The sequence below is a fragment of the Colius striatus genome, chromosome 2 (assembly GCF_028858725.1).
Source record: "Colius striatus isolate bColStr4 chromosome 2, bColStr4.1.hap1, whole genome shotgun sequence".
Lineage (NCBI taxonomy): Eukaryota > Metazoa > Chordata > Aves > Coliiformes > Coliidae > Colius > Colius striatus.
In genome coordinates this window covers 25954696-25981253 of record NC_084760.1, presented here as the reverse complement: position 1 = coordinate 25981253, position 26558 = coordinate 25954696, and the positions used below count along the sequence as shown (strand labels likewise).

At 36.8% G+C, this 26558-nt stretch overlaps 1 protein-coding gene across 2 annotated transcripts in view; it reads left to right on the top strand.

The window, feature by feature from the left end:
* DLGAP2 (DLG associated protein 2) overlaps positions 1–26558 on the top strand; it is a 466793-nt gene that overhangs the window by 202930 nt on the left and 237305 nt on the right. For both annotated transcript variants that reach the window (XM_061989737.1, XM_061989738.1), the window contains one exon: positions 21818–21850. In XM_061989737.1, coding sequence (XP_061845721.1) covers positions 21818–21850 — 33 coding nt within the window. The remainder of the gene's footprint in view (positions 1–21817; positions 21851–26558) is intronic.

Sequence of the window (26558 nt, the reverse complement as noted above, 5' to 3'; positions counted from 1 at the left end):
AGTTTGTGTATATCAGATCTAGAGCTGTTATTGTGCAGATCCCAGATGAAATTTTCTACTGTCCTCTAGTGTGCTATGTTCACCAAAATGAAAACAATTCGCTAAATAAAATTTTCTTGTCTAATCAAACGTGTTTAGCTTAAAATTCAAATCATCTTATAAACATAGAGAATTTGGTAAAAATTCAGAGGTTTCTAGTCCTGGGAAACTGAGTTTTATTCTTCATGATAACTTGCTGACAGAAGATAATGTACGAGTGACCCCATCTAAACCAGACAAATAAGGAGGTAGGAGCCAGTGGCTTTGATTCACAAGGTTTTGACAGCGCTGTAGTTATGAATGATACCTTTGGCCCTGCTGTTTTACCTGCTGGCCTTGGCAGCCTTGCCATCTGCATCCCATCTCTCTTGTGACCTCAGGTACTGCAAAAACATGTTTTTTCTTTATGTGTCACTCAGTTCAGAAAGACTGGAATTATAAGACTGAGAAAAGACCAAAACCTAAATGCACTATCCAAGCAACTAGACACAATAGGGGACAACAATCCCATTTCAAATCATTCTTTTTTTACCTCTTAAAGAGAAATACACTCAGCATCCCTACTCATGCACCACCATAGCTGCTTTTCTCTTAACCCCTTTAAGACTGCTTTATCTCTTTGTTAAATGGTTACAGCATGGTTAAATCACTGTTCATGTTCTGAGAAGCTGTAGGTATTCAAGTAATTCTCCTTATTTTCTTTGCAATTTGATAGAGCAAATTCTGCAGTTATGGGGAAAAAATGTTGGCATTTATTAGTGAAGTAGAAAAAGAAAAGATATGACAATTTATCTTAAAAAGTTGCTTTTAAAATCTTTATACAGTAACCATTGTTTACTTCTTCTTTGCTATCTCAGTGTGCTACAGTTGAGCACATAGCACCATAGAATATTGCTTTTTCAATTATAAAAATGGTTTTGACATCTTTACAAATGCATTTCTTCCATCCACATTATCATCTTATTTTTGCTTCCTGTGATCCATGGTAAAAACTCTGAGAAAAATTAAGTGTTATATTGTGAATAAAGTATCTAAATATTGTCAGCCTTTATGTGAAAAGGTTATTACACATTTAAATGAAACACTTGTATTCATAAACATCATGCTACATTCCTTTGTACGTTATATATGCAAAGAAAACCAACCCAACCCTGCTTTGAAATTCTCTGTAATATATTGATTAAACATATTATGACTTTTTTTTTCCCTACATCTTTGTCTTTATAACTGAAATCACTAGGACCTGGCTTAAAATTATCTATGCCAGCTTTATGTACAGGAGCAACAAGAATCTCAATTTTAAGTGTGATTTGTGAAACATATGCTGGGATCCTCTGAGGAATGTTCACTTCCCAGTGATATGAAGTGCCATTTGCTGTCTCGGTGGGAATTGCCAGATATTGAACGTCAAGCCTGTCACTGGTTCATTTGTACATTTAGGACCTTAGGATTGTGTCATATGGGGGAGGAATGAAAGTGAGAGAAAGGCAGAAGAATACACTTGCAGGAAAGAAAATACTTTTCTTTAGAGACTCTGGTATATTTTTAATTGCAGCTGTTAAAAGCACTTTTCTGATATGATAGGTTTGGCATGATGCCTTGCATGAAAGAAGGCTTGGTTATACCTTTGCAATCTGAGAGAGGCAGTGGTGGCTGCTGTCACAGCCTCTGCAGTCTTCACGCCTTCCAGGCTTGGGTGCCTTGGTTGCTTTGCGTGGCTCATGCCACCCCTATCATTTTTTGTGTGTGCATTGCATACACTGGGCAGCTTACAATTGCCTGGCCTATGCCATCACCTGTAGCCGTATAGACAGCTACCTTCTTACTCTAAACAGCACGAGCAGCGAAGGGAAGATCATCATCACATGTATGCTTTGCTTCAGATGAGAGGAGAGCCTGTGAGTTATATTAAAGTTGGAATATTTTAAATAGATCAGTTTTTTTGTCCAATATTGCTCTGGCAACTGGCAGGTAACTGAGGTAGGTGTTAGGAAATTTCTACAATAGCACCTATCAATTTTCCTACAAGCTTGATGCAATTTAATGACCTTTCTGTATGCCATTTTAACAAAACTTGGCTATCATGATTCCTGTTTTGTAAATGCCTACTTTATTCCTCAGCCACTGCAATCTAATTTATTAATATGGTCTCAGTTGATTTGTAACAGTATTGTTTTAGCTTTATAATGACAGATTAAATAAATAAATTTAATAAGATTGCTCTCATAGAAGAGTATGATTTTCCATCAAATAGGATTGTGGAGCTAATTTTCTGGAACCCGCTCACCCCTCTCAACCACCTTACCTAAAGCAAATACTGCTAGCCAGCACATCAGCTTTCTTACATGCTCCTTTCAGGAAAGCAATAATGACGCTTAAAGACAAGACAGACAGCGGGAGACCTACCCTGTACTCAAGGGGCAAGATGTCCTTTTCTAGCTTTAATAATGATCCCTAATTTAGTTACTAATCATTACTGTTTTCCCTCCCTGGGCAAAATTAAGTGCAGGAAGTATTTACGTCTTAACGCTAAATTGGTGTGATTTTGACATTAGTTAGTCCATGAAATTAGAAACGAGTGACCAACACTGATACCAGGAAGCAAGGGAGGATATTCCAGTATTTCCTTGTAGGTCATGCCCTAGCCCATGTATGAATGTACTGACTTTCAACAAAATATCAATTAATTTTGGGTTTTTTTGGTTCTCTGTGAAAATATATGTTAGGACATTCTGACCCATACTTTTGTGTTATAACATTTGTATCCCCCAATGACTATTTGTTCATATTCAGAATAATCACAGTCCTTTTTCTAACTACTTGTTGCACAGTAAACCGTCAACATAAAAAACCAAAATCAATTGATGGTACTCACTGGAGACAAAACAGTGGAAGCACTTATGAGAACCTTTGAGCACAAGGCATTATTTTATTATTAGATTTTAAATGCACCAGAGTTCTGTAAAACATACCTCTTTCAAACACAATGCTCTTTTCTCCAACTTCACCGGGTAAAGAAAATGCAGCTGTGTTTTGAGGGAACCTTTATATTAAACCAATCTGTCTGGCTGCTGAGTTGGTAGGGAAAGAGTTATGGCTTTGAATCGCTAGCAGAAGAGTAGCCAGCACTGATTATCTAGACTGAGGGACAAAAGGAGAGATGGAATAAAGTGCAACAGTCTTTTTCAGTTTATTTTTTTATTAAAGCAGCATGAGACCATTTCCCGTTTCTTCTCGTTTTCTACCTGAGAATTTCTTTACAAAAATAAGAAAACAAGGTTGCAACAGAAACAGTAATAAAAATATCCATAGTATTTAGGAACTTTCTGTTGGATGGTAAAAGCATGAGTTTACTGAAATAATATTTAACATATTGCAGGTTTCATCATGCCTGTGACAGACACCTATACTAAAAGTTGATTTCTGAGAAGAAGAGCTATGGCGTTTATTATATTAATCAGTGATAGGGGAAAGAATTTCCTGCAGTATCAAAATCCACCAGATATTGAATTTATTGAATGTTACATAATGAAAAGGGTTGATTTCTATATCTGGTTGAATCAGCCATGTTTCAGGGCTGTGCTGCGTAGGAATGCTTTTATTTGTAATAGGCACTGAACTGCATGAGCTGGTGTGGTTTGAATACCTTTTAGAGAGTCTTTCCTTGTATCCATGCACTTTTTATGGAACATGTTTCTCAAACAAGGCTTTTTCCCATGGTATACCTGGGAACACATGCTTTCATGGGAACTACATGGCATCACAGAAGTGACTAGGAAGCTTTCTATTTGGGGAGAGAGGGGACCTGAAAAACAGGAGCAGCAAAACAGACTTTCAACATTTTAAACATTTCAGCTTAGTCCAAATTCAGTGGAATTTAACCTATCAAATGGGCTGATGTACTGTTTTTACTACAATTGTGGGTAAAAGCAATTGCTGAAATGTTGAACTTTACCTTTGTTTAGAAATTGTGATTTGTATTGACTAATGTACCTTGTAAGTGATGCTAAATACATAGGGTATCAATGCATTAGAATATTTCTTTTAAACGAATCTTAAATTGTACAATAAATACGTTACTGTCAAAGCAAAATGACAACATAATTCTATGCAAGTGTATAAACCAAAAGGATCCTGGGGATAAAATCTATCTCAGATGCAGTTTTGTTCCTCTTGCTCCAGTTAAGTACTAATCAGATGGCTGACAGAAAAAAAGTACCACTTTACTCAGTACAAGTATATTCATAGTTCTGTTGTTACATGAACATAAGACTGCATGTTTCTCACCTGTCAGGTGGAAAAGAGGAGGTGGGTAACAGAACAAGAAAGAAATAGCTGATGTATAAAAATGTCCAGTAAAGGTCTCATTCTTTCTTGTAGACATGGGTTGAAAGTACTCCAAAGGACAGTCAAGGTCTTCCGAAATGTTCTGAAGACCAGTAATTTAGAGATTTTCTGTTCTGTTAAAAAAATTACTGTGATTTTTCAATATTGATTACAAAGTATTTGAAATCACTAGTTGTTTGCAAGCTTAAGAGACACAAGCAAAGAAAACATCTAGAAATGTGTTCTGTTCTTTGATCAAAATGTTATTAATACCAGGTACATTTCAGCCATTATATTAAAATTCTTCTGCTTAAAATACTGGCTCTGTTGACTTGTAGTAATTTGCTAGTTCAAAATTAGGTTTATGCTGAACACTCCAATACCATATTATTGATGCCATATTAAGAAAGCAACCAAGTTGTTTGATTAATGAAATTGAACTAATGGAACTAGTGATAGTATCTTACAGATTCATGACCTGTGTTCCTAAGTTACAGTAGCCTGGTCCTCTCTTCTCCTGTTCCTTATAAATAACCTTCCTCCCACCCTAAGTAATGTCTTCACTTCCTCTGTAACATCTGCTAAGCCTCCTTATTCACAGTACGCTTGGCTCAGTCCCATGTCCCCTAAATCCCAGCTGCTGGGGAAGGAGCATCTTGTGTAATAGCTGATTTCAACATAATACTTGTGTTGATTGGGAAACCAAACAAGTCTTCTAGTTTCCGAGCTTGTATGGCTGCCTTTCCAATGGAAGTCTTAATTTGGGTTTCTTTTTCCCCCACCTAGGTGCCAGTATTCTCAGAACTTTTAACAACTTGTCTTTTAGGTGTAAAGATCCCATTTGAAGTGTAAGACAATGGGTGAAGGTGGTGAGAATAGCATGAAGAGAGTCAGAGAACTGCCAAATGACCAGACAGTTAAGTTACACGTATTTAATGTCCTTATGAAAGCAAAATTTAAGGGCAAATGAAGTAGGTGCAAGGGAGCAGCTTGTACGTGTGGGTGTTGGTCCACAAATGGACTTCAGATTAACAGCACTGATACTTCTCTAGAGCCTCCTCAGTATTTCAGAATTTACTCTGAAGCAACTCTATTCCTAGCAGCCCCTCCTATCAAGGAGGTAAACAGCAGGAAGAAGGATGAATAACTTAGTCTAAATGATGTTGCTGTAATACAAATAAACTGTCCGTGAACAAATGTGCAATGCAATGTAGTAGGACAGTTTTAACCCTTCAAGACTGAGACTCTGAAACAGCATAGTAAGAGCACTGAAAACAAAAATAACCTACCTAGGTTTGGTTAGAATTTGTCATGTCATGAATAAAACTTGGATAGGCTCAGTCTAAATAGCACTAGAAGCCTGGCACTTCGGGAGGACAGTGCCTGTAATGCACTACCTCTCCACAAACTCCTATGCCTGCCAGAGCCAGGTGGACCATTCTAGATGGTTCTTAATAAATGCCTTGAACACTAATAATATCACTTTACTTTGTGGTGTATCTAGCTATTAATGTAACCTGCTATCATCTTTGCCTTCTTTTTTTCCAGCAGCTGTGAAATGATTTGATGGTTTTAATTATTTTTCATAATAACCCCCAAATTCCTCTCTTGATTAGCTTGCTAGATGAGATTTCCATTTAGTACATATTCTCTAACTTGGTGTTTGGTTTCCCTGCTAATTATCTCACATTTTTTTCTGTGTTAAGCTGCATTTGCCATCTGCTCACTCAGTCACAAAAAAATAATGCAAAACCTTTGAATCCGATTGCATTCGCCTAATTACTGGCTCCATCTCCAGTTGTGTTATTACCCACAGATTGGAAGATCTTGGGCCAAGTAATTGATAAAAAACAGTGAGATTCCTTTGATTTTGGCTGAGCTGTGGTGACACATACCAAGATCCTGATCTTTCACTTCATACTGTTGTATATTTTAAGTTCCTCATCTTTCAAAAAATTAAATGTCTGAGTCATGCTTCCCTCAGTTTTCATATACAGGATTGATGCGGTGTTTCCCACACTTAGACCAAGCTCCTGCTGTGAATGAGTATTTCATTTAGCTATACTCTGAGTGTAGTCTCTCCAAGGAATTCTTATGAAGTTAGTACCACTTCTGAAGAGTTGCAATGTTTCAGTAAACATGAGCTGAGCGTTTGTGGCTATGCCGATATGGGCTTCTGCAGATGTTTTGCAATTCCAGTGCTTATAGTTTTAAAAAAAACCAAACAAACCCAAACCAAACACATTTAAATTCTCACATGTATCTTTTCCTCTTTCACTGGAGCTATTGATATTTTATTTTCAGCTTCTCAGTTTCTGTATACCATTCTGATGCAATTATTTTAAGCCGTGCACTCTGATTCTGCAGTGCTTGTTACCTCTTGGTGCTTGTTAATTCCTGGTATTTGTTACCCTGATGAAAAATGTTCTCTTTTTGTGAGTTAGTCTTTGCAGTCCTAGATTCTTGTTACCAAGCTCTTTCTCACAAAGTCCATTCTTACCTTTTGTTCCTGCCTGTACGTTTGTGGATCTTTTTCTAGGTTCTACACAGGAAAATCTCTTCCTTTCATTATAGACCCTCTTATTTCCAAATAAACTGAAATGGATTTTACAGTAAGGAGACCTACTATGAAAACTATACAAAACAATTTCTTTCCACTATGGGAACAATGCTTCATAGAAGCATAACCCTAGTGAGTTGTAAGTTTGAGCACTGTGACTAAAATGTCCGGGTAAGGACACAAAGTCATAGGGAACACAGGTTTATTGCAACATTTGATCCTGTGCATCAGCAATGGTAACACTCTTTTCAAAGGCCTTTTTAAAACCAGAATTTGGGCTTCGAGTTAGCTGGACAATGAAACTGAAGAACTGCTTACAAAACTCCTGGATTTCCTCAGGGCTACCAGTTGTTTTGTATTCCTAATCATCCTTTCAAGAGCAAGATGCCATTGATCTCCATTGTTTTCTTCACAAAAAGAAGTGTCAGTTGAGTGGTAATTATAAACATCACATTCAATGCCTGCAACATGAAACAATGCTAATTTGGGGATTTACCTGCAGCTTAATTCAAGAAATTTCTTCTCCTCTCACAAATACAATTTCATATTTTCACATGAAGACTTGTGGGTTTGTGTTTTATTTATTTACGTTGAAATTTATTGTTGCATTAGCAAAACCAGAATATATATATGGTGACCTGTCTTCACTGACAGAAAATAAGGTCAAGAGGAGGGAATGTATGTTCTTATATTTTCTTTATTTTTGCTGTATGAGCATTTAAGGATCTCCTAATCTCTGCCAGTTTCAAAGCAGATGCATTTCAGAAAATATATAAAAGAGTAACTAATTCTGCTGAAACAAATGCTAATATTTAGCCGTTTGCTTGTGTAGATTTTGTGTCGTGTGTAGTTTTGTGAAAGCATGCTATTTCACATCCAGAATTTGATTTTATTTTTATGTAAAAATCAATTATTTATTTATTTTAATCCTCTGGAATCAGATGGAACTAAAATTGCAACCCCAGAGAAAATCTTGTGTGCTTTCAGAACACAGAAAGATAAAAAAAAAATGTATAGAAATGTTTTGTGAATATTCTCAAAATGTTCAGATTCTTCCAGATGGTTTAGATGTTAAATGAATTTTTTGTTGAATTATTACTAACATCACAAAACTAGACTAGACAGCTTATACCATAAAACTTCATGTAAGCCAAAGCATTTGTAAGTCTAACAGATAGATTCATGTTATTACTAGTATATCATACAATTAGTTAATGAAGACTGTATGGTTATGAAAAGGTATTGAAATACTACTGAGGAATTATATCTATGGAGAAACTTGTTGATGTTCCATCTTAGCCAACATTGTGCATTGCTGTTTTTCAGCCACATCTGACATGCAATAATTTTTGAAGTCAAACACTACATGTCTAACTGCATCATCTAATAACTGATATATTTTAAATAAGAAAACTCTTTTTTTTCATATAAGCTGTTTCAGTGCTGAAAAAATACTATGGGAAAACATTTTGTCTATTTTTTTTTAAAGGATGAAGTATTAAATCTGACAGACATCTAATTTCACACCTGTGTATGTCTGTTTTCTGTTAATTCGGTAGTATTTCTGTCATTAAGAAAATTTATCATTATAAATTAGTCATTTATGACATTTATGAATTACTAGGGCAAAATTAATTATTTTACTGTTGAAAGCAGGATTATAATTTTTTCATCACTTATCTCTTGCAGTATTATAAATATTCTCTCCTTGTTAATAGTCTTCTTAGTTTGGAATTTTCGGGAACTTACCACTTTATTATAATCCTGTACATAATTTGATGGAGGGCAGTAATGTTTTTGAAATCACATAATGTGTGTGTTTATAACCTCTAAATTCATGCCCAGTCCTGCTGATAACATCACTTAAGTGACTGTTTAGGTCAGAGTTTAGTATGGTTATCTTAAAGCAAAGGTTTGCGTTAACAACAGGTTGCTTGTGATTGAAGTGAGTTCTCTGCAACTTAAATATTCAGACAGAAAACCAAACTGAGGGCGGCAGTTCCTTGGCATAGACTTTCAACACTGGATCATAAAGAGAAACTGCTCAATCAAACTGTGATTTTAATTTTTTTAGGTAAGATTGCTTCCAGTATCTTATTAGGAATTGGAGAAAACTTACTATTATTCTAGGACTGAAAGAGACAGTTATAGCAGAAATTTTATTCAATGCATCTGGAAAGGAAAAAAATAGTTCTAAAGAATAGAGAGAAACTTCTTTAAAAAAAAAAAACAACTTTAAACACCATTGACTAATGTGAGATGTTACAAGCATTTAATATAGCATTGTTTCTGGACTCCTGTTTTTTTACTGTCTTGAAAGTGATGTGTAATTATACAGCTTCATCTTACGTTTAACACAGTAAAACATTTAATTTCCAAAAGGCAATAACATTCAGATGGGACTATTAACAGTATCCTGTCCTTAGGCTAGCGTGGTCAATGAAAGTTTGCTCCAATGATGATAATGCCAATGATTTGTACTTGATTAGATGAATATATTATACATTAATTTAATCTCGAGTGGTTTATGAGAGTTTCAGTAAATTAATAACAATATCTAAAATACTTGCAAGGCTTGTGCTTAGATTCTAATTTTGGTGATGTTTAAGAATCAGACAAAAGCATCTGATACAAGTTTTGGATGTTTGTACTTCAGGTTCTCTGAAGTTTCTAAGCAACAGAGAGATCTGTGATACTTGACAGTTACAACTATGGTATAGTGCGTGCTTACAATTTTTATTTTGACCATTGGTCTCCTTTCAATGACTGTTCTGTGTCCTTAGACTCCTAATACTGCAGATCTGGACTTCCTTGTAGCGAACTATTAAAGAAGTCACCAGACCATTACAAAAGTATCAAGGAAGTGAAGGTCAAATTAGTGACAGAGAATGCTAGCTTGCTGCAGTAATCTAAAAGGTGAAGTTGGCTGAAAGAGGTACACATTGCTGTGTACATGTCATGCTGAAGAAAGAAAAGGGACTTGTACAGTTGAAAAGCAAATGTAAATTTAAATCTGCTGTTTCAACTCTGCTTTTGGCTATTTAAGGTTGAATTTATGAGTGTTTCTGCAAAAAGATCGGGATTTTTTTTTGGTCATTGAATTCCATATCTGAATTTTAGCTTCATGAAATACTGTTGGACTCTCAACTCCTATTTCTTTATTGCAACTTTACATCTTTTTGTCAAAGAATGTACTTACAGTTCTGTTTAATTTCCATTTAGTTGCAACTGGAATTTTGAACGTTTTTGTTTATGAATGTTGATAAGAAATGTTTGCTGTGGAAAATTCAATGCATAAAAAGTTTCAAGATGTGCCCAATTTTGCAGTTTGTTCCAGCAAATGAGCATTGTAGAGATGTGGACACTTACTTCACTGGAGCTTGGAATTGAAGTTTTTTTTCTGTTTAAGACGCTGGAAATTTTCTATTACACTAAATAAATCCTAATTTTCTACTGTAGAGGCTAAAATCAAGCACTCTTGTTATTTTGAGCATAAGTTTGAGTCCTGCAATGAGCTCTTTGTGCCTTTGCAATGGTTATGAGAGAGGTGACCTTTATATATCCAGTGAGACAAAAGTGTTTGAAATTATCAACAGGGAAGACTTTATTTTTTCTTGACATGGAAAGGGAAGCACACTTTTTGTCAGTTCACTTTTAAATTTTTCAGATTAGGTTTATTAACACTTGATGGTTGGCAGCAAATGCTAGATAGGACAAACATATTTTTGTTTCATTTTTTAAAATAAGATTTAAAGTTTCACACTAAATTTCTTGTGTTTCTTGTGTATTTGCTCACTCCAACATGAAGGCAGTATTTCTGATGGGAGCAGGGATTATATGGAAACTCTCCTCCTGAGCTATGTAGATATATCTTGGAATGTCGTTAGACCTCAAAAGTTGTTATAGACTCGTCAAGACTGAAATCTTTACCGAGGATAGCTCAGTGCTCTTGTACACAAGTCTGGTTCCTCTCAGCCTGTGTTTAAGAAGCAATCCGTAGGGGATTCCTTCTCAATACGTTAGAAAAGGCTTATACAACAGGTCAGTCCTTGAGCTGTGGTCACTGATTGTTGGGAGATATTGCCTTGCATATCAGTTTGCTGCTATAACCTCCTTTAGTCACTTAGCATTGGAGGTCACTACATGTTTGGACTGGACCAGTTCAAAGCTTTATTTGTATATCACAGTCCTTTTATGTTTGAATGCCCTTTATTAGGATCTCAAAACTGTATATGCAGCAATGAAGGCTGGCTTCACACTGGGCTGCATCAGTACAGCTAGTAAGTTAAAGGGAGTGATTATTCCCCTTTTTTTGTTGCTTCAGATGCTGCAGTTGGAGTAGTGCCCAGTTCTAGGCCCTGACCCACCCCCAGGCCGGTATAAGAAAGGTACAGACAAACTGGAGTGTGTCCAGAGGATTGCCACCAAGATGGGTAGGGTAACTGGAGCATATAATGAACAAGGAGATACTGAAGAGACCTGGATTTGTTCAGACTGAAGAGGATACTAAGAGGACAACAGAGCTAATTGCTGTCCTCAGCTGCTTAATGGGTCATTACAGCCAGATGGAGCCAGACTCTTAATGGACAAGCTGAGTGAAAGGAGGAGAGGGAACAGATAGATGTTGAAGCAAGGGAAATTTCAATTAGGCACAAGATAAAAACTGTTCATGGTGAGAGTGGTCAAACACTGGAACATCTGCCCAGAGTGTTGATTCCCTTTCCTGGTGGATTTTCAAAACTTGAGTGGGCAAGGGCCCACTAAGAAACCTCATTTTACTCCGAAGCTGGCAGTGCACTGAAATGAGGGATAAACTCTAAGAACTTCAGGAGATCTCTGCCAACCCGTACTGTTCTAAGTTGCAATACGTTACTGACTGTACGTGAAGAACATCGTCCAACAGTTTAGCCCAGATGCAGATACATCCTGGACTTGATCTCTTAACTCTTCCGATGGTTATGTCATTTTTTGTACACCTGTTTGTCAGGTCAGCTCCTCCCTTCATTCAAATGGTTTTAAAATCTGTTTTCTGTAAAGGAGAAAGCAGTAAAAAAAAAAAAAAAGTCAATTTAACCTTCAGAGTACCAGAGTATCAGAGTATGTAATATACTCTTTAACTGTGCTGTCCTGTCCTATGTTTTTTTCTCATCTATCTATTTAGCTCTCTGTTACATCCTGCTGGACTTGGGTTTGTACCATTTTTAGTTGTTCTTATGAGGCTCTGAGTTTCTTGGGGAAATCTCTTAAAATGAGCAAAGTGAAAGAAGAGAGAGAAAAAACACAGAAAGTAGAGAAATGATGATAGATAGCCTGGCTAGTTTTGTATTGGTGTGCTGTTGAGCTTTGACCCTGAGTCTGCTGAACTCCAGTGCTACTTGCATTAGCTCCAGTGGGATTTTGAGCCATCTTCCATTGCAGGCTGTCCTCATTTCTCTGTTTCACAGCAGTCTCGTAGATTCTTACTCTCACAGCTTTTTATCACCAGCCTTACTCTTCTTGGTGGATTGTTTTTTTTTTTTTCATAGAGAGCTAACAATATGATTAGGGAGTGGTAACTTTTCCTTGTCTGTGAGGAGCAGGAGTCACTTTAAGCTTGGAATGTCAAATACTAGAAAAAACAAGTAGTTTTGCTCTTTATGAACACATCTGATCTTTTTTCGACTCGTTCAGGATGTTTGGACCCACCACTCTATACTGTGCATTTGAAATGTGTGCCAGAAGTGTGCTAGAGCGCATCCATTTTATTACTGTGTTTATGACATTTATGTTATTTCCTCTGAAAATAAAGTATTTATGTTCAGATCACCAAGAGAAACATTATCTTTTTTTTTTTCCATTTCTTTTCTTCCTTTCTTGAGCAGTTTATATTTTGCTTTTTATTGCTTCAGTTACTTTTGTTTTCCTATGAAAATATTTGATTGTCTGCTCTCATAATTCTTTTCTGAAATCATTTTTGGCTTGGTTACTGCACATGTAATGTGTAAACTCCATATGGAGAAGAATTTGATGTTCAAGTACCGTGAATAGGTTCTGGCATTACTTTGAGCATGAACTTTTTATTTTAATCTGGGGAAAATAATGATCTCGTAGTGGTTGCTTTATGCATTTGGTTGGATGTCAGTTCACTTGCTCAAAAGGATACAAAGTTTGCTGCCAGATTTGTTGATTTTCTTCTCCTTTAGGCTCACTCTATTTTCTTAATGGCTATTCTGTATTCTATTTAAAGTTCTTTCAGTAGCTGCCCTTCTCAGGGCTACTCCTTCCCCTTGCTCTGTCTTTCCCAATATAGCCCAGCTGTTTGTCTCTCACAGGCACCAATTTTTTCTATTGTATTTTTCCTATTCTCCAAAACTCTATTAGATGCTTGTTTTTTCGAACCCCAAGGCCTCATCCTGGGCAGTAAAAGGCTCTTTGTTACAAATATCCTAGTTGAATTATTCAAGAAAACTAAAATTGCAAATGCAAGGGAATCTTCATCTTGAGAGTGGTCATACTGTAAAGTGATCAACAGTGAGAGGCTGGCAGGCAGGCAGGAAAGTAGGCTCTTATACTCAGCATGAAGTACTTGGAGAAATAGTTTCAGAGGGATAAAATGCATGTATTGGCTATATCCACAACAGTTCTAAACAATTGGTGTTACATTTTTCAGTATGTTCTGCATGATGAACTGACTGCTGGTAGTTATTTTTAGGTGTAGATACTATATTAAGAAGAAGAAAAAAAGTTTCAAGATAGACAAATTATGTGCATAAATATATACACAGACATAAATGTTTGTGTATGTGTATATGTATGGTGCATGTTTTTCTTTTGATTGCATAACTTGAAATGTTTTCTGTTTATTTCTTTTATGATTGTTCATGGAAATTGGCGCAAACCATAATCTGAGTCCAAATATGTCGAGGAGTGGTTAAGGGAGAATGGACATGGATCCCAGGGTATAATGTTAGGCCTGTTGGGGCAAGGCGATCTGAGCTCTAGTTATATGAATTTAATGCACAATCAAGACCCGAGTCAGAGCCATGGTTAAAGCAGTTGCTGTCACGTAGTCAGCGCAGACAGCGGGCCGCTTTCTGTTCCTTCAAGGTCGGGCTGTTTTCAGCTAACGAGCTAACAGCCCAAGGTGGAAAACAACTACGGGGGAAAAACAAGATGGGAAAATGTGAGGGAGCTTGCTTATTGCAGAAACCGCAAGTAGGATGAACATGAGAATGTAATCTATTAGCTGCTGTTGCTGAGCTAGCTTTGAAGCTGCTGGATATAAGTTAGAGCCTGCTCTCAATAAGAAGAAGATTTCTGCTATCACTCACATTGAGTAGGACTGATTTCTTCCCACCCAGCTGAGACTCGGACCCTGGGTTGATCGCCGCATGAAGTAGGCTTTGTGCCTGGGTTTCAGGCTTTGAGCCTGGGTTTTTCAGGCCAAGAGCCGAAAACTTCGCGGCACAAATACAGTTGATTTCCTGTTGTGCTATTTGTCAGCGTTCAACATAGTGTGAGAAATACAGTGCTTTGGTGTAGTGTAGTTTTGATTATTTTTGCAACTTTATAGTTTCAAAAGAAAAGTTCTAATAAGTACCTGGAAGGCTTTGTGGGTTTCACTTGATTTAAATGGATTACATCAATAGGGAATTTACTGCAAAAGCAGACCAACAGAGTATCCTTTTTTAATTTCGTGCTATGATAGTGACTGCTCAAGAAACCTCTAGTCAAATTCTCTATCTACAAAGAAGGTCCCATTTGAGTCAAGAAAATAGTGCTGCCCAAAATTAGACCAATGGCACTCTTAGAAAAAGGATGTAAGAGTGTAAATATTCTACTCTACCTGGCAGTCAAAAGGTTCAGGTTGTGTACTGTATTCAACATAAAGCAGTTATAAGTTCAAGATATGGCTGAGTTGGAGAGAACACCAAAGATTAGGTGAATATTAGTAAACATGAGTGTGAGGAAAAATGGAAAGCTTAGAATAGAAAAACAACAAAACCTGAAGGAAACAATTAGTATTTGGATTAGATAGTTATTTTTTCGGAAGTACATTAAAATTTCATTCTCCATCAGCATAGTTGAAAGCAGTGCCTGTTTGGGCTCTAAAGGAAAAATCACTGCAACTGCAAATATAGTTTAGCAACAGAGGTAATTTACCTGAAGAGCGTTGTATTAGGTAAAGCTCAAATCTTTTTTTTTTTTTTCAGAAGAAAAGGCTAGTTGGGTTTTGTAAGTATCTCTCAATGCCTTGGGTGATGAAGACAGAGCGGGAGATGTTCACAGGAATGCTCTGGCATCAGTGTGGAACAAAGAGGATGATTATGAACAGAGGAATCTTGGCAGACAGGATAAAATCTTGCAGTTTATTGCAATGATACAGATTGTGCTATTGTGGAATGATGAGATATCAACAGGAAGGAAAATATACAGATAAAGACAAGAGATGTAGGATAAAAAATAGACAAGAGAGAATGGAAAATGTAGTTCATGATAGTAATTTTTTATTGGCACTGTCATAGCCATGTTTACATACAAGTATTGGATTAAATCCTGCAAATGATTAGAAGTCTCACAGTTTAGTCTTAAATTATACCTTGCTTTTCAGCTACACTAAATCTCAATATTTTATTCACGTCCACTCTGTGTCTCTAAGTGTCACAGAGTTCCATTTATTTCATTAACATCAGTAAAATGATGTAAAGAAACACTGATGAAATAGTGTCAGAAGCAGTTGTATTCCTTGCTATTAGAAGCAAGATCTGAAGTGGTATGTCCTAAATTTCCTCAGTGGAACTTGATCTATTGAAAACTCTGTTACATAAGTGAAGTGGGATACAAAACTTGATGTGTGGTGTTATTGAAGTAGTAGTCAGCAGGGCTGGCTGCGTCTGTTTTCTGAATGCAGTGCTGAGGTGGCAAGTTATCCCCAGCATTGCTTCTCACCTTTGCGTATTATTTTCTCATACTGTCATTATTTTGTCATACTGTCGCTTCCTTTATCTTGTTCAAAACTTATCCAGATTGAACTCTGTAATGTGGGTAAACCGTTGATGAGAGCACAGTGTACTTTAAAGTGTAGTCAAATATTAAATACCATTCAAGATTTTCTTTAAATTGATTTAAAATACTACTAATATTGTGTTGTCTTTGTCTTATTGCATTATGTAGCTTTCATGGATATTTTGAATTGTATTTTATTCGGAACAACTGTTATGTATCATTCATCCAGTCTATATATTGTTTTCTTTATTGTAGCTCTTTATAGTAGATTTTATTGTATTTGCACCAGTCATACAAAAAAAGTATGTACAAAGCAAAGAAAGGTGAATAAATTCAGCAGAATAATTTAGTTTCACTCCAATTTAAAATTGAATATTGAACTCAGATTTTTGGAGAAAGAATGTTGGCATTTAGATGTCTGGGTGTATTATTTTTAGTTTTACTTATCATTTAGGTTAGATGAGAAACTATCAAAATAAGATTAATTTCATATTGTTTGAGGAGGGAAATAGCTCATGTCTTCATGATAAATTTGTTTGTTCGAAAGATCTTTCTTACGACCTATTTTGTCAGTAAGTTCTTATATCTGGAAAGATTATTTCTGTTGGCTAGACAATTTCAAAATGATAGTGTGAGATACAGGTTTTTCTTATTTTATTGATGTACTGCATCCCAAATCTCTGAACACTCACTGATTTTAGTCATTTTACTTTTGAGAGCAGTAATAAAGAAGTTACACACATGGGTGTTTGCAAGAATGAGCATCTTTGTGAGGTGCACCTGATTAGCAACATATTGAAAAGAAAGAATACCTCCTGTGAAAGTATCTATAATACTTTAGATGAATTGGATATGTAGGGACATGATCCATTACTAAGAATTGTGTAAAGAAGAGAGTTAAGAAATATCTTTGTCTGGAATGTGGTAGTGTCCCTGCTCCTATTCCATCACAATGCACAGTAGCTTAACAGTTATCTCTCACCATAGCTGTCATTTCATCCAATATGGGCATATAAAAGCTACTTGTCTTGGGCTGAGATTTCACTATTCCCTTCAGCTGATGTATGGGCTGGTCAGTCCTGAAAAGAGCAGTCTTTGTCTCTCCACATTTGACCACAAGTTCCCTCTTTCCTTCTGCCATACAGTAGCACTGTTATAACTGGTGGGAGATTTGGATCATAGGATTCATCTTACTAAGATCTGATTTTAATTTTTTGGGTTTTGCAAGTGAATACCGAGTTGCATATGGGTCAACAGATAGTGTTGTCATTGCAAACAGGCAAACTTTGTACCAGGTTGTGCCAGGATATAAATTATCTGTAGATTGAGGAGATTATTATTTTCCTCTGGTGCTGATGAAGCTGCACATAGAATACTGTGTTCAGTGGCTGGGGCTCCCAGCTTCTGGAAGCATAGGGAGAAATTGGAGAGACCCTCTGGTCAAAGTAGTTGAAGAATCTGGGCTTATTTAGTCTGTTGAGGAAAAGATCCATAGCAGACTATTGCTATTTGAAGGAGAGTTATAGACAAGGTGGGCCCGAAGTCTTTTCGGCAGTGCTGGGCAATGTAACAAGAAAGAATGGCCACTAACAGCAGACTGAGAGATTCGGTAAGACCCTACAGGGCTGATGCCATCACTGGAGTAGGCTCGCCACTGAGGCTGTGAATTCTCCATCCTCGATGGCTTTCAGGGCCTGACTGTCAAAGCTCCAGCTGAATTCAACTCTTGTTGGTGACAACCCTGTTCTCAGTGGAAGGCTGAACCAGATGACCTCCAAAGACCACCTGCAATGAACATTTCTCTTTTGTCATGAATGTTATTGTGAAGATTTAGCCTAAGTCTAAGATATCTTACAACAAATTAAAATGAATGAGTACTTAGAGGAAACAATTTATTAATTTATCTCATGCTAACATAGATTCCTGAAACAGATTAGGTGGCTATTTCTTTTCACAGGTAGCTCTTTTAAGACTAGTTTGGATGTTGAACATTAAAGCTGAGACACTCAACCTTAGCTGAGATGCATGTCAGCCTAAACAATATCATTTCACCTTATGGAGCAGTAATTTTTTATACTGTTGTCATGTCTTTCATTGCTGTCATATGACTCTGGAACTAAAATTTAAATTAGTAGTTTTCAAATTAGCACAGGTGTTTAGTATTGAACTATCTTCCAGGAAAATCTTTTCTTGCAAGATACAGCAACTTTCTTACAGAGAAAAGGAGTTATTTGAAGTTTCAAGAGATAGCTTCTTTACAATATTGTAAGATTTCCATATAATCTAGACCTACAAATATTTGAGTGTGATGCATATGTTTTGGTATTACTTTAGTCTTGGAAAATAAGGACATACACTCTGTCATCAATAACCATAGAATATACATATCTAAATAGAAAGATTTTTTTCTCTGTCTCCCTGTCTCTGACATACACAGAGGCTCTTTAGAAAACAGTGCTCTGTACAACCTCCCAGTCATGTTGTTCATTTGTCTAGTAGAAATGACTGTGTTTTCATTTGTCACTTGATCTGTATGTGTGAGGCACAACAAAAAAGGGTATCCAGTCCTCCCCCACAGTAGCAAACTACAGTGGGGAAATTCTTAAACACAGGCTTACCGGTGAATCATCCAGATCCCACAAAGTCCGCTTCTTACCAGTGTAGAAAAATAGGCACTGCTGTCAGTTTGAAATGATCCCCAGTCTCTGGAAGGCATACATTGCTGAATTAAAACAAAACCACGCCATGAACTCTCCCTAGGCATTTTGAGGCAGGGGAAGAAATATGTGGCTTGACGATAAACATGGGACCTTGAACAAACACCTGAAAGAAATCCAAAAAACAATGGCCTGGCAGGGATAGTGCTGACACTCAGGTAGCTTTTGGAAAACTTTCTTGCACCAGTCATAGCTGCAAGCTATGGTTAGACTATCTTCTCTGCTGCAGATTTGCAATATTGTCACAAACATGACAGTGAGGAAAAGAGATGTCACAGTTTAACCCCAGCCGGCACTAGGCTCAACACAGCCACTTGCTCCCTGTCCCCTGGTGAGATGGAGGACAGCATCAGACAAGTAGAACTGAGAAAACTCATGGGTTGAGATAAAGACAGATTAATAGGTAAAGCAAAGGCCACACATGCAAGCAAAGCAAAATAAGGAATTAATTCACCCCTTCCTATCAGCAGGCAGGTGTTCAGCCACCTCCAGGAAAGCAGGGCTCCATCATGCATAATGGTAACTTGGGAAGACAAAACGTCATCACTCTGAATCTCTTTCTTCCCCCAACTTTATCTTCTGAGCCTGACATATGATCTGGAATATCCCTTTGACCACTTGGGGTCAGCTGTAACTACTGTGCTCCATCACAACTCCTTGTGCATCCCCAGCCCACTCACTGATTGGGTAAGGGGCAGAAAAGGCATTGATTCTTTGTAATCACTGCTCAGAAGTAACAAAAGCATCTCTTTGTTATCAACACTGTTTTCAGCACAAATCCAAAACACAGCCCCACACTAACTACTATGAAGAAAATTAATTCTGTCCCAGACAAAACCATCACAAGAGAGAAGCTATTCATATTTACTGTTGAGTCCTCGCCTTTGTAAGATGGTGTTGAGAGCTACAAAAAATATTAGGTACTGTTCAATCTATTAATGACCTCGCTGAGGGAACAGAGGGTGCTGTCAGTAAGTTTGCTGATGATACTAAACTGGGGGGAGAGGCTGACACATTAGAAGGCTGTGCTGCAATCTGATGGGACCTGGACAGGCTGGAGGGTTGGGCAGGGAGAAATCTAATGAAATTCAACAAGGGCAAGTGTAGAGTCTTGCATCTGAGAAAGACGAACCCCAGGAACCAGTACAGGTTGGGGAATGAACTCTTAGAGAGTCGTGCAGGGGAAAGGGACCTGGGGATCTTAGTGGGCCGCAGGATGACCATGAGTCAGCAATGTGCCCTCATGGCCAAGAAGGCCAATGGCATCCTGGGATATATTAAAAGGGCTGTGGGCAGTAGGTTGAGAGAGGTTCGGCTCCCCCTCTACTCTGCCCTTGTGAGACCACATCTGGAATATTGCGTCCAGTTGTGGGCCCCTCAGTTCAAGAAGGACAGGAGGCTGCTGGAGAGAGTTCAGCGCAGGGCCACCAAGATGATTAAGGAAGTGGAGCATCTCCCTTATGATCAAAGGCTGAGGGAGCTGGGGCTCTTTGGCTTGGAGAAGAGGAGACTGAGGGGTGACGTCATTAATGTTTGCAAACACGTAAAGAGTGGGTGTCAGGAGGATGGTGCCAGGCTGTTCTCAGTAATGTCCAGTGATAGGACAAAGGGCAAGGGGTACAATATGGAACATAAGAGACTCCAAAGAAATACAAGGAAGAATTTCACTGTTCAGGTGAGGGAGCACTGGAACAGGCTGCCCAGATGGGTTGTTGAGTCTCCTTCTCAGGGGACATTCAAAACCCATCTTTATGAGTTCCTATGTGACCTAATCTTAGGAGGTCCTGCTCTGACAGGGAGGTTGGACTAGATGAACTTTTGAGGTCCCTTCCAAGCCTTGAGATTCTGTGATTCTGTAGCTTTCTGGATTGTAACAAACTAGTGAAACGGTTGTTAACAGGACATAGAGGATCAACAAAAAGTCAAAAGTTCAGAAACCAAGTCTCAGATTGTTCTTCCTTATCAATCAGGATATAATAAACTGCACACAGACAGGCAACCCCTCTCAGTAAAACCTCAGAAAGTCTTTGAATTAAAATTGGGAAAAAAAAAAAAAAGATCTTCTGAGATGATTCCTCTGCTCCACTTCAGATTGTGGCAAGTGTATTTTTCATTCAGCAATGAAAGAAACAGGCCTGTGTTTGATGTGACTAGGCTTTTCATGCTTTTCAGTGGGTTTTTTCTCCAGCTTGTTTTTGAGGTGTTGTTTTTGGTTTCTCAGGTTTTCTGCTGGGGACACTACCGAATCTGTCAATAGACAGTTCAACCACATGTTTCATGTTGCTGAGCTTTATCAAAATGAATTCCTCTGTATCATGCAACTTTATGCTGGTTTGAAATTTGTAATGCGCCGATCATCAACAGAGTTGCCTGGATAAACATAATTTTTCTGATTCTTTTTCCTCATACACATTGCGACCTCTGGCACTAGTGAAAAATAGTGATTAACATGTTAAAAATATATGAAAGATGTAGGGTCAAGTACCATTACAACAGTGGGCTATTGTGAGACAGCCTCTTCTCTGAATGGAGAAGTAATGTCACAGTGGCACTATAAAGGTCAATCTACTCAAAGTGTGTGTTTCATATTCTATGGTTCTGGCTGATTTTTGCCTTCAAGTCAAGACTGTAGCTAAAGCTCAGTCTCCTATTTGTGATCCAAGGCTTTTCATAGAATCACAGAAACACAGAATCATTTAGGTTGAAAAAGACTTTTAGGATCAAGTGCAACTGTTAACCTAGGACTGCCAAGTACACCATTAAACCATTTCTGTAAGAGCCACATCTACATAGCTTTTAAATACCTCCACTAATGGTGACAATTGGATTTGTGTAAACATATTCCCTGTGATTTCAATTGATCTGGTATTTATTTTCTAAACAATAGATTTGTTCTGCAGCTTGATGCTAATACCTGAAACAGATCTCAAGGGATATTTTAAAATATTTCCTTCATGTGTGTATATATTTGTACATTATGCAAAACCATTTCTTAACCAGCAAACTTTCAAATAGTGATGTGTGAACAAAATAGTAATTGTACCTTTAGAGGTGATCTGTTTCTTGTCTTGGATTTTTTTTTCCTTCCTTTCTATACTTGAATATTTTGCAGAGTATAACCGCACATTTACATCGACTGTTTTGTTATATTTGGATAAAATTGATAAATTATATCTCCTTTTCTTTGCAGAGTCACAGTGTACACTCTGTGGGGAGCCTGAAGGTGAGCATGTTTTCCTACTCATATTTTTCAAAGCAGCTAGAGATGAACCTTTGACTCAAATGATACAGATGTACAATAGGTTGCAAATGATATCTGATTGATGAGAACCAATGAAAGACATTCTTTTCTATGTTAGATACTGAAAATGAATTGAATTAAGCTGAGTAAAGCACAGTACATGCTCCAGGCAGGAAACATCTTAAAGGACAAATATTCTATTAGAGCAAAAATTGAAATATTTACTTTTTATTGTTTTATGTGTTTGTCAAACTAATTTGGAGTAAGAGAAAGTGTAGAGAGACATTTAAGGACATCACTTTGAGGATACAAAACAAAGAGATAGGTCATAAAAAGAAATGAGAAAATGTTTTTATATTTGATATTACATTTACAGAGAACTGTGAGAGGCTAACACTGTTTAGCAGGTGTAGTGCTAAATATTGCTTCTGAAATAAAAATAATTAAGCAATAGCTGTTTTGCAGTGCAAATACATTCCCACTTAAAGCTGTTTGGTGGTTTGTTTTGTTTGGGTTTTCTCCAAATTACTAATTAAATGCCAATGTGAGACCTACAATTTACCTAAATGAACACTGAAGCAATGAGATTATGATTTTTAAAGTAGGCCATTATTGACGAAAATATCTCTAATTTACTAATTTATTAATATTGATGTTGTTACTAAGAAAATATCAGACCATGTGGGGTCTTTCTAAGAAACATATTCTGAAATAGTAAATGTAAAATGCTGGAGCAAAGTATATTCATTAAAGAAAAAAAAAAAAGTATTCTGGACTTTTCCCAAAGGTGTTCAGCTTTGTATCTTGAATAGTTTTTGAAAAATAATTTAAACTTGTAAAGTATTCTAAATTTAGAAATAATTTATTAGGAAATGAAGCTTGGTAGTGAAAGGCTTTGAGACATTGCAACTAAAGAAATAATAAAGTAAATATTAATTTTCTGCTTCTCCTTTGTTATCTACTGACAAACAATTGTTTCACAGCATTTTGACTTTGCATTCCTTTAATAACAGTGAATTCTTGATCATTTTCTCTGTCCTTTATTTGATAAATGCCTAATAGCACAGGTACACATATGAAAAGAAAAAGTAAGTCAGGTGTTTGCCTTTTATGAGATATCATGAAAGAAGTAAAGTTGTCCAACTTTATTAATTTTATTAGTTCTGGATGATTACATGCTTTGCCTGATTTATAACAATAATTCTCCTGTCTTTTCATTACTGCTCTTTCATACATGTTCAGCTTTGCAAATATTAATCAATGTACATGGACTTGGTAAAAAGGAATTTAAAAAAAATGATAATAAAAATATTTAACATTTATGTGACTAAAAAACTACAATCAAAAGACAATAATATGTACTGCTGTAGGAACAGTCCTCAAGAATATAATATACAGTTTTTAGCTCAGTAGAAATTAACTTTCCCAGGAGTGGAGTATCTTCTGGATCACCATACTCTCCCCTCCAACACAGTGTTGTTGGAATGATAATTATTAATTCTTTGCCCTAATTTGAAACATATAGAATTTAATGCCAGCTTAGATCAGTAACAAGACTTGGAATTTTAAGTTTTTTGCATATCAGATTAGCACATTTTCTGATCTAACACTAAACGTTCTCAGTTTTGTGCGTGATTTTATAATAAATGAGCTGGTCAACACATATTGATTTAGTTTTTAGAAAAATTCTCTTAAAAAAGTTTTCTAAAGGAAACTGAACTTCTCTGTCTTGTAAATCAAAACCAAAATATCAGCAACTTAGATCTCAAGAAGTACAGTTTTCCTCTGTACAATACTATAAATTCTGTTGTGGTTTCATAGTACACTAACTGAGTTACTTAGAAAATGGGGAAGAACTAAAAAATCAACTTCTTGCTGTGTTTTAATTGGAATTTCCAACTTTTCCCTGTAGCCTTTGTTAGAAATTTGAGATACTCTGTGGCTTGCAGTTTGCATTTTTGTTATCTAAGGCAAATTCAAAGAATGTCAGTTAATGGTAGATATCATTGGCTTCCAAATTCCTTTTTTCCTCTTTTTCGGAAAAAAAATATCAAAGTTCAGTAAGTGCATTCATGTACTTTAGTATGTTAAGATTAATTTGCAAAATTATAGGACAAATACACCATGGTGTAGACTTCTTATATTCATTTCCAAAGTGGTAAGCAGAGACTAATTCATGAAATAGTAGATGTGGAGAAATCTCCCTGACTGGAGACAGGGGAAGAGAAGGCTTGACATCTTACCCTTCTGAGTTCTTCTGATGCTGTTCATGCCATTTATTGAAAAACCTCCAGGCAGCTAGGGGTAAGTTTTTCAACAATATCTTCTACCTTCTTTAAGAAAGGTGTCAGAATGGAAGCATATTGCAAGCCACAGATTCTGATTGCCAGATTGCAGTCCTCACTGGTTCTGTGATGGTTTATTGCTTCTTTAACTGTCATTCCCCATATCCAAGTGTAATAGAAAACGACTGTGTTGGACAGAGCTCTTCACTGGGGCCAGTTTGCAGACTTTTTAGCAATTGGTGCTATGCTTCAGGAAGCAACTGCTTTTATCTATATACACATTGCATAGGTGCAGGACAGTGCAGGCACATGTTTTGCAGAGTGAAAAAAAAATCAGATATGGGAGGGAGATATAAATTATAAGAATATAGATGTCACTCTTGTGGAATTTGTGGATCCATACATACTTGTGCTTCACATGTCCTCCTTTGCAGCCCATCTAAAGAGAATGAGTTGGACAGCACTGAGGTCTGAGAATCACTCTTTTGTATGAGCTGCAAAGGCTTATGTGTTCTATTTCAACTTGTTACTGAAAAGCACGTCAGCTACCATTCCTGTCAGTGGGAGATATTTGAAGACCAGAAGACCTAGTTTATACTAGAAAGACACTAAAGTTGCAGAAGGCAGAGCTAGTGGTCTAATAAATCCTGTTAGTGTAGCTACTTTGAGCTGCTCCATCCTCATGAAATGCAAAAACGGCAATGTCGTGTTTTCAGACAGGTGACAACAGTTGCCTTTGTGGAACTGATCTACAGTTTACAGGTTACTTTGTTGTGGTAAAAACTGTTGAGTTAGGTTTCCTTTTTTTACCGGCTTAGATTCTAAGTGAGGATTGCGTATTATAGACATGTGTCTAGCTCTGTTTTTATGACAGCAAACCTGCTCTGTTAGAGAGACTGGTGTAGTCATGAAAAGTTTTAGGAACAGGACAGATATTTCTGTTTTTTCCAACTCCTGGTGTTTATTTACTGAAGTTTTTGAAAGGACTATATTACCAAATGTAATTTTCTATATTACCAAAGCAGCTAAGATATCAGTAGATCATTCTGTCTTCCCAAAGCCTATGCAAATAGAAGCTTTTCTTCCAGACTTCTTAAATGTCCTTCTCCACTCCAGCAGTGACTATTTCTAGTCATGGCCTTTGCCTTTTATGATTATTCTGTTTCTTTTGTTCTTAAAGACAAATAGGCAATCCTGTACAATACCAACTCTTCTCAATTTTTGTAAAAATAGTCACACCTATGTGCACTCTTTGACATCACAGGCCTTATCTGAACACACAGATCTGGGAAACAGTGTTAAAAAGACGCATCACTCAATAAGGAAGTTTCTAGTTTGGTTTGAGAAGAATTAATCCAAGGTCCAGCATTTCAGTCTATTGCCTGTTCCAACAGAAGAAAATAATTAGAAAGATAAAACTTATTTCAGGTAGTCTTTTACCTGCTAGAAGCTGTATAGTACTGGATCCAGATGAATAATTTTTCCACGTATCTGCTACTGGTGATTATGTGGGACAGGACACTGAGAGCACTGACCTTTAGTTTGCCCTACTGTTGATGGTCTTAAGGGCTTGTTGGGTTCTTATCAGCTTGAGATAAAAAACAGTGCCTATGTGAAGAATTTCATTTGGATATGCATGTGAGAGAAAACACAATTAACTTTGCTGTAGGTGTTAAGCTTTCTGTTCTTTTACTTTGATACTGATAGCAATTTCCAATTTATTTAGAAGTATTCCATGATGAAAATAATCTTTGTGTAGAAGCTCCTGGCACGTTATGAGAGTGGTAGAATACACAGAGCAATTATGCAAAGACTGTGGAGTAAGTGGTAGGCAGTCCTACCTATTGTTAACTCTAATATCTGGTACCTCTTGATCTTGCAGTCTACATACAGACTGCAGTATTCCTAGCTCATTCTACTAGAGCTATTATGAGGTAAATGTAATTTCAATTCTACAGCATTTAGTAATCAAGTCTATCTCACCATGCATTGGAAAAGATACCAGTATACATAAATGCTATGAGTAGAATACTTACCCTCTTTGCTGGAATATATATTTGACTTAACGTCATAGAAGGAAGACTCAAGTTTCATTGTGAACAGTTCAGACCTCTAGTTAAGGTGATAACAAAACAGGAATATTTGTAAGGAATGAGAGGGAGAGTGCAATGCAATATAAGAAGATACCACTGCTGCATACTAGACCTATTTTAGCCTGAAATACTGAGTTTAGTCTTCCCACCACCATCAGAAAGAAAGATAGCAAGAATCTAGAGATGTATGGTAAACTTGCCAAGATATATAGGAGCAATTTCACATTAATTAATATTGAGATAGTTTGCTCCATGCAATTTAGAGGATGTACCAAGAATTAAAAAGAAAATCTACCAGATCAAGTAAACACT